This window comes from Moschus berezovskii, chromosome 4 (genome assembly GCF_049115385.1).
Source record: "Moschus berezovskii isolate FMDL1 chromosome 4, NW_MosBer_1.0, whole genome shotgun sequence".
In the NCBI taxonomy this organism is placed as follows: Eukaryota; Metazoa; Chordata; class Mammalia; order Artiodactyla; family Moschidae; genus Moschus; species Moschus berezovskii.
Window position 1 is genome coordinate 34,858,278 of NC_142463.1, and position 16,849 is coordinate 34,875,126.

The 16,849-nt window shown below is 41.4% G+C and overlaps 1 protein-coding gene across 11 annotated transcripts in view; it reads left to right on the forward strand.

Moving 5' to 3' along the window:
- Positions 1 to 16,849, forward strand: part of FGGY (FGGY carbohydrate kinase domain containing) — a 516,773-nt gene that overhangs the window by 376,828 nt on the left and 123,096 nt on the right. For all 11 annotated transcript variants that reach the window (XR_016037181.1, XM_088835336.1, XM_088835337.1 and 8 more), the window contains one exon: positions 6,680 to 6,827. Coding sequence is in view for 10 of the 11 variants with exons in the window: in XM_088835336.1 (XP_088691462.1) it covers positions 6,680 to 6,827 (148 nt within the window). In the remaining variant the exon portion in view is untranslated. The remainder of the gene's footprint in view (positions 1 to 6,679; positions 6,828 to 16,849) is intronic.

The window sequence follows — 16,849 nt, forward strand, 5'->3', positions numbered from 1 at the left end:
CTGGAAGGCTGTGTTCATGCGACTACAGAAATCTACTCTATGGCAGCCCTGTGCTACATTGAGATGGAGAGGTTAAAAAATAACCTCTAATATTCCATGTGGGATCAATATTTATTCACTCTATACTTCAGTAGAGTGTGATCACTCACCTAGAGCCAGACATGTTGGAATGTGAAGTCAAGTGGGCCTTAGAAAGCATCACTACGAACAGAGCTAGTGGAGGTGATGGAATTCAAGTTGAGCTATTTCAAATCCTGAAAGATGATGCTGTGAAAGTGCTGCACTCAACATGCCAGCAAATTTGGAAAACTCAGCAGTGGCCAAGGACTGGAAAAGGTCAGTCTTCATCCCAGTCCCAAAGAAAGGCAATGCAAAAGAATGGTTTTTCCCGTGGTCATGTATGGATGTGAGAGTTGGACTATGAAGAAAGCTGATTGCCGAAGAATTGATGCTTTTGAACTGTGGTGCTGGAGAAGACTCTTGTTGAGTCCCTTGGACTGCAGGGAGATCCAACCGGTCCATTCTAAAGGCGATCAATCCTGGGTGTTCATTGGAGGGACTGATGCTAAAGCTGAAACTCCAATACTTTGGCCACCTCTTGCGACGAGTTGACTCACTGGAAAAAACTCTGATGCTGGGAGGGATTGGGGGCGGGAGGAGAAGGGGACGACAGAGAATGAGATGGCTGAATGGCATCACCGACTCGATGGACATGAGTTTGAGTGAACTCCGGGAGTTGGTGATGGACAGGGAGGCCTGGTGTGCTGTGATTCATGGGGTCGCAAAGAGTTGGACACGACTGAGCGACTGAACTGAACTGAACTGAACTGAGGATTACCAGATACAAACTACTATATATAAAATAGATAAACAATAAGGTTCCACTGTATAGTGGAGGGAACTATATTCTATACCTTATAATAAACTATAGAGAAAAGTAATCTGAAAAAGAATATATATATATATAAAACACCCATTCATATATGCCTGTGTATATACATATATGTGTATGCATGTTTTTATGTGTATGTGTATATGTGTGTGTGTGTGCTTAGTCACTTCAGTCATATCTGTCTTTGTGTGACCCTATGGACTGTAGCCTGCCAGGCTCCTCTGTCCATGGGATTTCTTAGGCAGGTATACTGGAGTGCGTTGCTATGCCCTCTCCAAGTGATCTTGCCAACCCTCGGATCAAACCTGTGTCCTGTGTCTCCTGCATTGCAGGTGAATTTTTACCTGCTGAGCCACCGGGGGAGCCCAGGTTATTTATATATAAACTGAATCGGTTTGCTGTATACCAAGAACTAACATAGCACTGTAAAACAACTATACTTCAATTAAAAATAAAAAGAGTCTTGAACAATGATTACCATAAGCAGGTAAAGGAGGCAAGGAAGAGAATTCTACGAGAGAAGGAGAATATGCAAACATTCAGAGGTTAAGACCTGCATACTTTGAAAAATCAGAAGTAGTTTACTGTCACTGGAGCATGATGTGTGCAGGGGTGAGGAGGGAGGAGGAATGGAAAACATGTCTGTAGTATGGAACAGTGTGATAAGGACTAAATAAGAAAGAACATCTATGTCAAACAAGGAAATTTATGCTTTATCTTGAGGGCAATGGGAAGGAGCCACTAAAAGTTTTAGGTAGGTATGGAGTCATAATCAGTTGCATTTTCAATGAACCACCCAGGAAGGAGTGCAGAAAACCCAGTTGGAGGGGACAATATTTCAACAGGGGAGATAAGTTGAGGCCAAAGCTCTAATCTGGGCATTTAAGGAGGCATGCATAAAGAGTGGCAGTTGCACAAGCGAAAAGTATGCTGGTTAGAGGAATATTTAAAATAATAAATTGACAGATTCTGATGAAAACCTAAGTTTGGAAACTGAGGGACAAAGAGAAGTCAAATATGATACCCTCTCTGATTCTGCCCCTAAAATGATTGAGCAATCACTTAAGTGAGCTTGTTGTTGTTGTTTAGTTGCTAAGTCTTGTCCAGCTCTTTTGTGACCCCATGGACTGTAGCCACCAGGCTCCTCTGTCCATGGTATTTCCCAGGCAAGAATACTGGAGTTGGTTGCCATTCCTTCTCCAGGGGATCTTCCTTGCCTAAGGATCAAACCCATGTCTCCTATGTTGCAGGCAGATTCTTTACCACTGAGCCACCAGGGAAGTTAAGTGAACTTGACTTTGGTCAAACCAAAGAGCATAGAAGGAAGATTGAGTATGTCAGAAAATACAATGTGTGTCCTAATAGGTATCTTTAGTTCAAGTCCCTTTGGGCTTCCAGGGGGAAGCATTTGATGGGTGCTTGAATATTTGACATGGAACTCATCACAGAGAAAGAAGCTGGAGATAAGGGCATATATTTGGAAGTCTTCAGCACTAGATAGTTAACTGGAGCTGTGAAAGGAAGATGGAATCATCCAAGGGTAGAGAAACAATGAGAAGAGGACCATGGACTGGACTCTGGGAGTCTTCATATACTTAGGGACAAACAGAGGAAGAGGACCAGCTGGAGAGGAGATCGGAAACCAAAAGAGAATTGTGGCCTAGAAACAAGGGGATAAAAACAAATGAGTAATGAATGATCATGCGGTACAAAATGCAAAAGACAGTTCAAGTGAAATAAAGGTAAATCATGGTCCATTGGCGATAGTGACAAAGAGGGGACTGATCTTTATGGTGGGACCGGTCTCAGTGGAATGGGGTGGGGTAAGGGAGAGGGGAAGTTCAAGCAGAATACCTTTTGCAATGGGTCAAGAATGAGGAGCTAGAAAGAGTGGAAGTTTCTTTTCCAAGACTTTCTCTTTCTCCTAGAAAGGGCACAAATTCTTCTTACACCATATGTTCTGATTTGGGATTTGAAAGTGTGGTAACCGTACTTTAGGGCAGCCTGTGGATCCAAAGAATTAAATGATTTATGGAGAAGGAAAGGAGAGATTCCAGGGGTCCTGTCTGCATTGAAGATTGTGAGCCATAAAGTCTGGGAAAAAAAAAATCTTCCCTGACTCATATTTTTAAAAAACTAGAAATGAATGTCCTGTGATAGAAACAAGAGGGAACTATTTATCGATCATCTATCATTTTGTAGTGCTCAGGACTCCATATCTAATCTTCAGAGCAGCCTATAAGGTAAAAGTATTGGCCCTGATGGCAAAAAAGTAAACCAGGCTTGGAGAGGTTTAGTATGTCTGGTCAGCCACCTGGGCTCACAGTGAAGTCGCTTTGTGATTGTTGAAACTGTATTTTCTTCATATGCACCAAGACTAGGAGAGCAAGGATTTCTCTCTGTAAGAGAGGATATATGAACCTGGAATTTTCATGAGAATGAGGGAGACAGATCCACTAAGAACAGTTTATATATGATTCCCAAGCTAAAAGAGGGCAGACCGCCATTTGGGAAGAATTGATAAAACATACAAACTGAGACAAAATCAGAACCAAAAAGGCACCATGTAAGGTTAAAATTATGTGAATAATGATGTGCATTTGTTATTTTAATGTTTTCCAAGTGCATTTCATTTTGAATGATATACTCAGATAGCACACATGGTAAGGGATAATTGAAAAAATGTGCAGGAGAATGGCTGCATTCAAAGAATAAACATACAGCTGTGAGGAGGTTAGGAGTCAAAGGGGTAAGCATATGCCCCATCCCCCAGGGATCTCATTAGTGCATGAGTGACCATATATGTAGAGGCTAAATGAATCTCACTGTTTGCAAAGACCCACAGTAAATGAGACAATGACGAATCAATAGTAATTAGGCCAATAGATTCTTATTGACCCAGATGTCTGAAACCAAATGCCCTGCTCTGAGATTCCTTGAGAGACAAAAGATTTATAGACATGTGCTTTTTTTTTTTTTTTTAAATCCCTTAACTCTAAGTGCAGTGATGTTTTTCTGAAGCTAGAATTAATGCAGACTCTTGACTTCTAGGTGGAAAGGATGTTCTATGGCCATTGTTGATGGGGTGATTCTGTTGAACCAGGAGTAGAGAAGCTGGGAAATGTAAAAGCAGGGTACAGTCATATTCTCCCCAGATTTGTGGTTCTGACCTTATCATCTGTGAAGACCTCGGAGGACTTTTGCCTAACACTATCATGCATGCACTGTGCTCAGTTGCTTTAGTCATGTCCCACTGTATAGACTGTTGCAACCCTTTAGATTGTAGCCCGCCAGGCTCCTCTGTCCACGGGATTCTCCAAACAAGAATAGTGGAGTGGATTGCCATGCCCTTTTCCAGGGGATCTTCCCAACCCAGGGGTCAAGACTGAGTCTCCTGCATCTCCTACATTGCAGGAAGCTTCTTTACTGCTGAGCCACCAGGGAAGCCCAACAGTATCATAGAATCATTCTAAAACAGAGCTTAAACTTGGGGCTTTGACACATCATCCCTGGCCAGAGATACAGAAAGCACATGGCTTCAGAATCACAGAGAGGGTTTAAGTTTGAACTTGGTCACATGTCTTCACTCCTTACACATTTCCTTTATAAGGGGTGTTACTGGTACCTGGCTCACTGGGTTGTGGTTGAAGGCCAGAGGAAGAAGGAGCAGCAGTTAACGTTGCTGTGGTTAGTAAGCCTTTTCCCAACAAGATCTTCATTTTCTGATGTAGGTTGAAAGATTTTTCCAAAGGGAAATGAGATGTCAGGTCAAGGACCAAAGAGAGTGCCTGGTAAAGAGGACTGTCCACACCTCCACCCAGCACACATCTCACACACACACATACACACACACACACACACACACATTCTCACATACACATGCAACTGCCCACACCTCCACCCAGCACACATCACACACATCTCACACACACACACACACACACACACACACATACACACACGAGAGTGCCTGGTAAAGAGGACTGTCCACACCTCCACCCAGCACACATCTCACACACACACATACACACACACACACACACACACATTCTCACATACACATGCAACTGCCCACACCTCCACCCAGCACACATCACACACATCACACACACACGCGCACACACACACACACGAGAGTGCCTGGTAAAGAGGACTGTCCACACCTCCACCCAGCACACATCACACACACACACACACACACACACACACACACACACACATTCTCACATACACATGCAACTGCCCACACCTCCACCCAGCACACATCACACACATCTCACACACACACACACACACACACACACACATACACACACACACGAGAGTGCCTGGTAAAGAGGACTGTCCACACCTCCACCCAGCACACATCACACACACACACACACACACACACACACTCTCACATACACATGCAAGTACTTACATAGATTAGTTTTGTTTTTCTATATTTTCTATTTTGGAGTTCTATATAAAATTTATATACTGTAAGAGTTTGAAAAATACCACTTGTTTATACCTGATATAAAAAATTTTCAGGAATTTCATAGGATCCAGAAAGACATTCAGTTTCACAAAACTAGAACTAGGAATCTCTGAGCTGTACTCCTAAAGCATTTTAAATGTAAATAATAAATATGTTAGGTATCTTATGTATCAACATCCCTTGGTCATTGATCTCCTATACTTTTTTACTTGCCATTATTCAAGCTGTGTTTTTATACTTTAAAGCTATGGTTCCAAGGGCAACAGTGGGTGGTGGCATGGGATACTGGTCCACTTTCTTCTAGAATTGTCAGTTTAAGAGAAGGAAGCACCTTTAACGAGAGGAAGGTTAACCAACTTTAATCTTTGTGTCATGCAATGAGATTTCACCCAGTCAGGTAAAATTTCCCACTCATTATATGTATGGAAAACTGAAGTTCAGAGAGGTTAAGTCACTGGCTTATGTCACCCGGTGAGAACAGGTAGAACCAGGATCTCTATCCAGCATGGTCTTGGGATAGAGATCCTGGTTCCGCCTGCCCTAAGCCCATCCTCCCAAGCCCAACCTCTCTGGCTCTCTCTCAAGTAAATAGACTGAGACAATGAGAAAGGTCATCTCTTTCATTCTACATATGAAGAAACTAAGGTTTAAAAAGAACAAGAACTAATGTGTTGTCATTGGGTAGGTTTGGGTTGGAAATCAAGTCTCCCAGCTGTTGATCCCAACTGCATCCAGCCCATCCTATCACTGCTTTCAGCAAACTCCCATCCTGAGTCTGGGAACTTATATTTGTCTCCATATGTCAAATTATTATTACAATTAGTAATACTGATTTTTAAAAACCCTTTACATATGTACAGCACTGTACAGTTTGCAAAATCGTGTATCTTCACCTGAATAGTCTCCTTTGATCTTCACAATAATCCTATGAGGTCAGTTGGGCAGGAATTGTAATGGCTTTTTTTTTTTTTACAGATGCAAAGAGAGTGGTTCAGAAAGTTTGAATAACTTTTTCATGGTTACATACCTACAATGGAGAAAAGCCATTCTTGGATCTGGTCTTCCGAGTCCAGACCTTTCCACCTTCCACCAGGACAGGCTTCCTGTCCTTGGTGAGAGCACTATGTGATCTGAGAGTGTGGTTTGCTGATTTCTGTAAGTTGGGGTAGCTTCTTTGCTGAAGCTTTTGGGACCCCACTTACTTTCTGGATCTGATGTGGGAGTACAAACAGTTTCTTTCTACAGAGCAGTTTGCTCCCTGACCCTACCCCCCCTTTTAAAAACAACATCCTCTTCTCTTCCAGACGCCAGAGTATATATGCATATTTGAACAGTCACCTGGATCTGATTAAGAAGGCTCAGCCTGTGGGTTTCCTCACTGTTGATTTACATGTTTGGCCAGATTTCCATGGCAACCGGTCTCCCTTAGCAGATCTGACACTAAAGGGCATGGTAAGTAACAGTCAGTTCTTGCATGAAGGTGAAGGTGGGCCAAAGGGCTCCATAGTTGGAAGAAGCAAAGTTGAGGAGAAGGAAAAAAGAGGAAATATAAACAAAGTCGGCCAATAGCCCACTGGCTTCTTGCAGATGTACTGCTGTTGAGAAGGTTCTTGCAACTACACAGGACGATCTGCTGAAAGTTCTCATTGTTTCTGAGCCAACCTTGAGAGTGTTAAAAGCGGGATTTCTTGCTTATAGCTACTGCTGCCTCTTTGTCCCATGGAGCGACTAGAAGTTGTGAGCCTGCCTATGCAATTTTTCTATTTACATCAGTTTGTGGAGTCATGCTTTCCATCTCCATCTCCAGGCTGCTGGGTAAATAAGTGGTAAATAATACCACCCAAGGTCTGTCTTGCCACAGCCACACATCTGCCTAGGCTCTGAGTCAGGGATGTTCAGAGTGTAGGCTAACATTATTGGAATTTCAGAAAAACATTGGTAAAAGTAAAATAAAGTTAATAACTTAGGTTAGTGGGTAAATTCAGCTGTTAGTTACCTTTAGACTCACTTTAGGTTCAGAGATTTGGGGCTGGAGGTGCCAGCATGACCTTGGTGGAAGTGCTCACAACCACCTAAACTAAGAGATAATATCTCAATGGCCAAGCAAGATTGGGTGGCTAAGAGTAGCTTAGCACCAAGAATCGTGTTTGAGGATGGATGAAGCATGTGAAAGCTAGAGAAAAAGAGATAAACTTTAGGTCCAAGAGGCCAGGAGAGACCACAAACAGGAAAAGAAGCCATGAATTCAGAATCCAGATGTCCCATTGAGAAGCATAGTATGAGGTGCATTAAGGCAGGGCTTTAGAATGGAAGCCCTAAGCAGTGCAAGCTTTATGCACTGTGTGACAGCGGAGCAGGCCTGCTGGCTTGAGGAACTTCAAGACTTAACAAGCTTTGGTTTTGTGGTTAATTCTGTTAGGATTATTTTAAATATTTTTGTGTAGCCAACAGAAAGACCCAGTCTTTACTTTCATTACCTATTTGACACAACTTCTGTGTATAAAAGGGAGTCATGATAGAAAAGGAAATTGGACATAGCAAAAGCAATGTCTGTCTGGAGTCCATGAAACGTGCCCGTACAAAAAATAATGAACTTGGCTTCCTATTTGACCCATGGAAACAGAAGAGGAATGTCCGGAGAGGTCCATGTGCCCTAGGCTACTTTCAGATGACTGACTTTCTGGGTACAAACAGAACTTAAGGGAAGGACACATTTTGTATGAGTACAAAAATCGATGTTTTAGAGACAAATATCTAAAGCAATATATAGGAGACACTTAAAATGTTAAAGAAGGGTCTTCCCTAGCAGTTCAGTGGTTAAGACTCCATGCTTCCACTGCAGGGGACCCAGGTTCAATCCCTGGTTGGGGAACTAAAATGCCACATGTCACATGACACAACCAAAAAGAAAAAGAAAAAAGAAATAGAATGAAAAACTGGAAACAAAGAAAGAAAAATTAAAACTTTTAAAAAATGTTAAAGAAGTTAAGAAGGATGACTGGTTCATAAAATGACCCCCTCCAGAAAAGCAGGGTTTTATCATAAAATGATCGTGTCTCTGAAGTCCGGGGCTTGGATCCAGAGTCCTTCCCTTAGGGTCCTTACCTTGCGGCACCTGCTGTACCAGCTTCACCACCCAGCATGGCAAGTGCCATGGCTTCCCAAGGGCTTTGTCTGTTTCTTAAAACCAACTCTGACATCTAGAGACTTAAGAATTGCCATCATCAGGAGTCCAATAAAGTTAGTTCAAACACAGAATGGGATTCCAAACAAGCCAATGAGTGCTTCGAAGAGCATCTGTCTTGTCAGATTAAGTACAAATAGGTATGTACTCACCAAAGGAGATGTCTTGCATGGGGACAGATGCCCAACTGTATTAAAAAATCCTGCTATATTTAAAAAAATATAATCTCTCTGTTGAAGCAGTATATGAATACAGGTTTGTTTGTTGATGTATTTAATGTCTTGGCCATGCAGTGCAGCATGTGGGTTATTAGTTCCTGACCTGGGATTGAACCTGCACCCCCTACAAGTAGAAGCACAGTCTCAACCACTGGACCGCAAGGGAAGTCCCTGTATTTACATTTTTAGAAGTTTTATTGTTTTATAAACATACTTCATACATCACCTGGTGTTTCTTAGCAGGGATTTCCCTTCATGATTGCCCTTGGGTTGGCCTTACCTTTGAATAGCTATCATTCTATGAATTTACCTCACAAAATTGGAAGGAGAAGATGACCTAGATAAGATACAAGAAAGGAAATTCTAGGCTAGAAATTTTTCCCCAAATCTCATTTTTTTAATTTATTTAATATTGGAGTATAGCTGATTTACAATGCCGTGTTAGTTTCAGGTGTAACGACAAAGAGATTCAGTTACACGTATACATATATCTGTTCTGTTTCAGATTCTTTTTCCATATAGGTTATTACGAATATTAAGTAGAGTTCTCTGTGCTATACAGTAGGTCCTTGTTGATTATTTAATATATAGTAGTGTATATATCGGAGAAGGCACTGGCAACCCACTCCAATACTCTTGCCTGGAAACTCCCATGGACGGAGGAGCCTGCTAGGCTGCAGTCCATGGGGTCGCTAAGAGTTGGACATGACTGAGTGACTTCACTTTCACTTTTCACTTTCATGCATTGGTGAAGGAAATGGCAACTCACTCCAGTGTTCTTGCCTGGAGAATCCCAGGGATGAGGGAGCCTGGTGGGCTGCCGTCTATGGGGTCACACAGAGTCGGACACAACTAAAGTGACTTAGCAGCAGCAGCAGCAGTGTATATATGTTAATGCCAAACTCCTAATTCATCCCTCCCCAACACCTTTCCCCTTTGATAACCATAAGTTTGTTTTTGAAGCCTGTGAGTCTGTTTCTGTTTTACAAATAAATTCATTTGTATTATTTTTTTAGATTCCACATATAAGTAATGTCATTGATATTTGTCTTTCTCTGCCCAACTTATGTCACTTTTTTTAGCGTGATAACCTCTAGGTCCATCCATGTTGCTGCAAATAGCATTGTTTCATTCTTTTGGATGGCTGAGTAATATCCCATTGTATATATGTACCACATCTTCTTTGTCCATTCAGCATCTGTCAATGAACATTTCAGTTGCTTCCATGTCTTGGCTATTGTAAATAGTGCGGCAATGAATGTTGGGGTACCTGTATCTTTTAAAATTACGGTTTTCTCCAAATATTTGCCCAGGAGTGAGATTGACGTATCATATGGTAGTTCTGTTTTTTGTTTTCTTAAGAAACCTCCATACTGTTCTCCACAGTGGCTATACCAGCTTACATTTCCACCAACAGTGTAGTAGGGTGCCCTTTTCTCCACACCCTCTCTAGCATTTTTGTTTGTAGTTTTTGATTGTGGCCATTCTGACTGATGAGGTGATGACTCATTGCATTTTGATTTGCATTTCTCTAATAATCACAAAGAATCAGACATGACTTAGCAACTGAACAACAACAACAACAGATAATTAGTAGTGTTGAGCATCTTTTCATGTGCCTTTTGGTCATCTGTATTTTTTTTTAGGGAAATATCTATTTAGATGTTTTGCCCATTTTTTATTAGGTTGTCTGGTTTTCTAGATTGAGATGCATGAACTGCTTGTGTATTTTGGAGGTTAATCCCTTGTCAGTTACTTCATTTGCAAATATTGTCTCCAATTTTCTGGGCTGTCTTTTGGTTTTGTTTATGGTTTCCTTTTCTGTGAAAAAGCTTCTAAATTTAATTAGGTCCCATTTGTTTATTTTTGTTTTAATTTTCATCAATCCTAAGAGATGGATCCAGAACGATATTGCTGTTATTTATGTCAAAGAGTGTTCTGTCTGTTTACTTCTAAGAGTTTTATAGTATCTGGTCTTATATTTAAGTCTTTAATCCATTTCAAGCTTATTTGTTGTATGGTATTGGAGAATGTTGTAGTTTATTCTTTAACATATAGCTATCCAGTTTCCCCAGCACCACTTATTGAAGAGACTGTCTTTTCTCCATTGTATATTCTTTCCTCTTTTGTCATAGAATAATTGAACATAGATGTGTGGGTTTATTTCTGAGCTTTCCATCCTCCTCCATTGATCTATATTTCTGTTGGACCAGTACTATACTGCTTTGATTACTGTAACTTTGTAATATAGTCTGAGGTCAGGATGCATGATTCTTCCAGCTCTATTCTACTTCAAGATTCTTTTGGCTATTCAGAGTCTTTTGTGTTTCCATACACATTTTAAAATTTTGTTTATCTAGTTCTTTGAAAATTGCCAGTTCGATAGGGATTGCTTTGATTCTGTAGATTGCTTTGGGTAGTATAGTCATTTTGACAATATTAATTCTTCCAATTCAAGAACATAGTATATCTTTTCATCTGTTTGTGTGATCTTCAGTTTTTTTCATCAGTGTCTTATAGCTTTCAGAGTACAGGCCTTTTGCCTCCTTCAGTTCAGTTCAGTCGCTCAGTCATGACCAACTCTTTGTGACCCCATGAATCACAGCATGCCAGGCCTCCCTGTCCATCACCAACTCCCGGAATTCACTCAAACTCATGTCCATCGAGTTGGTGATGCCATCCAGCCGTCTCATTCTCTGTTGTCCCCGTCTTCTCCTACCCCCAATCGCTCCCAGCATCAGAGTCTTTTCCAGTGAGTCAACTCGTCTCATGAGGTGGCCAAAGTACTGGAGTTTTAGCTTTAGCATCAGTCCTTCCAATGAACACCCAGGATTGATCTCCTTTAGAATGGACTGGTTGGATCTCCTTGCAGTCCAAGGGATTCTCAAGAGTCTTCTCCAGCACCACAGTTCAAAAGCATCAATTCTTCGGTGATCAGCTTTCTTCACAGTTCAACTCTCACATCCATACATGACCACAGGAAAAACCATAGCCTTGACTAGACGGACCTTGGTTGGCAAAGTAATGTCTCTGCTTTTTAATATGCTATCTAGGCTGGTCATAACTTTCCTTCCAAGGAGTAAGCATCTTTTAATTTCATGGCTGCAATCAGCATCCGAAGTGATTTTGGAGCCCAAAAATATAAAGTCTGACACGGCTTCCACTGTTTCCCCATCTATTTCCCAAGAAGTGATGGGACCAGATGCCAAGCTTCTTTTGTTTACTTCAACTTTATTGATTTCATTGATGAGCTCTAATAGTTTTCTGATAGCATCTTTAGGATTTTCTATGCACAGTGTCATGTAATCTGCAAACAGTACAAGTTTTTCTTCTTCTTTTCCAGTTTGGATTCCTTTTATTTCTTTTTTCTTCTCTGATTGCCATGGCTAGGACGTCTAAAATTACGTTGAATAAAAGTGGCGAGAGTAGACATCCTTGTCTTGTTCCTAATCTTAGAGGAAATGCTTTTAGTTTTTCACCATTGAGTATGATGTTAGCTGTGGGTCTGTCATATATGGCCTTTATTATGTTGAGATAGTTTTCTTTTATGCCCAGTTTCTGGAGAGTTTTTAATCATAAATAGGTGTTGAATTTTGTTGAAAGTTTTTTATGAAAGTATTGAGATGATCATATGGTTTTTATTCTTCAGTTTGTATCACATTTGTATCAGTTTTCAAAGAACTAGATTAATTTGTATATATTGAAAAATCCTTGTGTCCTGGGGATAAACCTTACTTGATCATGGTGTGTGGTCCTTTTGATGTATTGTTGGATCCAGTTTGCTAGTATTTTCTTGAGGATTTTTGTATCTATGTTCAAATCTCTTTCACTCAATCCAGTTTTGGATAACATCCAAATAATCACCCTGAATCTATTTGTCATTTTATCCTTTTGCAAGAACCTACAGTGACTACTTTCTGAAACACTCATTCAGAAAAAATTTATTTGATGCCTACTTTGTGCCAAACCCTACTAAAAAAATCCCAGTAGGGCAAGAACAATATATGATTTATATAAACAGGCAATGGGGATGCAATTTCAAGCTCCAGATGCCACTCACTGTCCAAGGCTCGATAGACATATAGAAAATGATGGCCCCCATGGTCTCAGCAGTCAAGAAAAGCTTCTGATAGGAGGTGACATTGACAAAAAGCTTCAGATAGGAGGTGACACTGACACTGCGTGAAATAGAAAACAGGGTTTACGACCAACAGAATCACAGTATGTGCAATGTTCTAGAGGGGAGGAGAGCATGGTGGGTGAATGTTTACAATTTTGGGGCCCATATGTCACTGTCTAACCAGTGATAGATTGCACTTAGCATTTTATCTAGGAAATAAAAAATCTCTCAGAGAAACAATGGCCACTCCCTGTTCTTCTGCTTCACCAACAGCACACTCTCCCAATTCTTTTCTCTCTCCATGGTTGATTCTTTTCTCTTACCCTTTATTGATCACCTACTCTGTGCAGGCCTAGGCTAAACTGAGGGAAAACAGACTTAAAAAGAAACTGTACCTGTTCCAAGTTCACATGATAATTGGGGGAATAATATTGTACATGTGTGAGTGTGTGTGTATATGTGTATATGTACATAACATGGGATCCCTGTAATACAGACATCTGTATAAGCCAAAGGAAACGTGAAAGTGGAGTCATTCAGTTGTGTCTGACTCTTTGCGACCCCATGGACTGTAGCCTATCAGGTTCCTCCATCCATGGGATTTTCCAGGCAAAAATACTGGAGTGGGTTGCTATTTCCTTCTCCAGGAGATCTTCCCAACCCAGGGATTAAACCCGGGTCTCCCACATTGTAGACAGACGCTTTACCGTCTGAGCTACCAGGGAAGTCCCACAAGCCAAAGGAGGTACTCAGTAAGTGCCTGAGTTTGAATTTTTTAGGTGGCATTTGGGCAACAAACCCTGATGCAGCCTTTCTCTGCTTCACTTGAAAATATCTGTGAAGATTCAAGAAAAAAGCATAACCTTGTGTTGACTTAAATATTTAAGATGGCATTCAACTAGAAAAACTAGAGTTGACATTCTCAGGGAGAATCTGGGAAGGTTTTGCAGAATCAAAAAGATTAAATGTATTTTATAACTTGTTTGAGAAATATAATGTCTGACATAGGAACAAAATAAACCATCAGCCTTGCAAAAGTTGGGACCTCTCCACTTCCTGGTCCCTAGCTTAAAAATGCAAGGTCCCTTTAAGCCTAAAAACAGAGCAGTCATCCCTCTACTCTACTGCTGATGGTTAAGTTTTTTTGTTTTGTTTTGCTTTGCTTTTTGGAAGCAGCCAGTGTGCTTAGTTTCCCAGAACTCTTCCACAACCCGGATCTTATCTTCCCTTTCAGTTCAGTCCATTAGAAAACTGCCATCCCAAGTAGCCAGCTGGGCTGGAAGGCTGATTTAGAATGTATGCTGATGGGCTGCAGTCTGAGGACCCTGAATCAAACTCTCTTAGTGGGGCAGAGATAGAGAAACTCTCAGTTTGACAGAGGCGGGTAGCTTTACACGTCTGTCATCTGCTCTAGGGTTAGAAACTCAGGCAGTGGTCATCCCGCTCAGGCCAACAAAGCTACACACAATAAAAACTGCTGCTGCTGCTGCTGCTAAGTCACTTCAGTCGTGTCCGACTCTGTGTGACCCCATAGATGGCAGCCCATCAGGCTCCCCCCTCCCTGGGATTCTCCAGGCAAGAACAGTGGAGTGGGTTGCCATTTCCTTCTCCAATGTGTGAAAGTGAAAAGGGAAAGTGAAGTCGCTCAGTCATATCTGACTCGTAGCGACCCCACGGACTGCAGCCTACCAGGCTCCTCCGTCCATGGGATTTTCTAGGCAAGAGTACTGGAGTGGCTTGCCTAAAAACTTCTAGACTCTGGGAATTGGCAACTAGCTAAAGATCTGAAGAGGCAAACCCAAGTTACAGTGAGTGGGGCTGAGAGTAAATCATGTGTACGGTGTGCTGGGAAATACTGAATATGCATAGTGCCCTATTAAAAGTGAATTTAAAAAATAATAATCAAGTGAGTCCCTTAGGAAAAACATGTTGCATACAAAGTAAAAGAAATACCATTTTGAATGCTTAAGGGAAAGGCCTCTTAAAAATTACTTACTACTGAAACCAAAAGAGAATATTTTAAAACTTCTTGGCATATTCAGTAGGATTTTTTTTCAAAGCATATCTCTGTGAAAGAGGGCAGAAACTTATTAGAAAAAAGTGAGTTCAGACAGAGAGGCAATGGAATGAGAAAACAAAGGAAATAATAAAGACAACTGAAAATATAGTAGCAAGATTAAAACCTGTGTTGAAGATTTGAATGCAAAATTCATAATTTGTACTAAAAAATAAGATCAGAGCTGTCACAAAGCAACATGTGCTTTCAATGTATTAGAAAAAAATTTTGATTGTAAGGGCTATGGCTTATTTAGTTTCTAATTTCAACAGTGCTTAGATCAAAGATGGCACTGAATAATTGCCTTCTGGTTAAGCAATTATTTCAGCCTTCACTTGCCAAGGGAGGGAGGAACAGTGACCTGCCAAGGTCACAACACCAAGAAGCAGCAGAGCTCAGATGAAAACAGGAATCCCAGTTTTTGGGATGCACACCCATGTGCTGTGTGCTATGCTTAGTAGCTCAGTTGTGTCCAGCTCTTTGTGACCCCATGGACACTGGCCCACCAGGCTCCTCTGTCCGTGGGGATTCTCCAGGCAAGAATACTGGAATGGGTTGCCATGCCCTCCTCCAGGGGATCTTCCCAACCCAGGGATCAAACCCAAGTCTCCCGCATTGCAGGAGGATTCTTTATTGTCTGAGCCTAAGGGGAGCCTATCAGGGAAACCTGAGAATGCTGGAGTGGGTAACCTATCCCGGAGGCTTCCTTAACTTATACCTCTGGACTTCATGGAATGCACTGACTGTAAAAAGGAGTCCCCACAGTTCTATCAGGCATGATTTCACACTGAACCATACTCCACAGCCCAGTCCCTGCTCCCCTTGTCTGACCACTAGCTTTCTTGCTTGTTATCCCATTTTCCCCCTTACTCTGATTCTTGGATTTAAGCTCTAACCCTATCTTTTCTCAATAATGGTTCTATTTTTCTTTCTACTCTCACTGACTCAGATTTCAGAAGTAATCACCACTCCTGGTTTGACCTGGCTCTAAACCCTTCCATTTTAGGTGCCTACCCTCTTAAATAGAACAGGGCAAAACTCAGGAGTCCTTCCATGAGGCTTGATAGAATCAACTTTCTTTTATTCTGGTAAGAGTTGGCTTCCTGCCGTGTTACTAGCTGTTTCATTTCTCCTTCAGTGATGCAGGATTGACCTGTGGCACTGGACTCAAAAGAGTGATGGTTAGAGGGTGGGCAACTTAATAGTATTCTTGAACCAAGTAGTCACCTATGTAAATATTTCTCCTTGCCACTTGATAAATGAGGCATGGAGAGGTAAGGGGCATGAATCTGATGTTTGAAAGGAGACTGGGCAACAGCAATCAACATCAAAACCTTTAACACCAATGATTCTAGGTTCTTTAAAAACAAAAACAATACTTTTTAAAGAAGTATGATGTGGTCATAGAGAGAGATGAAGCTAAATACCACCAATAATGGTTGTGTGTCTTAGACAGTGGGTGTATGTTGGATTTTTATTTTGAATGATTGGTTGGATAGCTTTTACTCAAGTGGAACAGTAAAGTGAGCCCAGGATTTGAAGTCAGATGTAGTTTGAAAATGTGCCAGCTATGTGTGACCTCTGAGATTAGGTCTGTGAGGTCCGTCTGCTTGTCAGTAAGCAGGAGCAGCAGAGGCTTCCTTGCAAGGTCATTGTCAGAATCAAATGGAGATACCGTCACACAGCAGACAGACAGCAGCGGCAGCTACTTTTGAATTGTAGGTCCCACTTAGTGGCCCTTTGCATGTTTACAAGATGGCCTTTGAATCCCAGGCATCTGGTCACAAGCCATCCACCTTAGGCCCAGAACCAATGGCACCTGCCAGCCACCAAGGCCTCCAGCCACAATCAATCACTCGAGAAACTAAACAATCACTTGGACCATCATAGGAACCA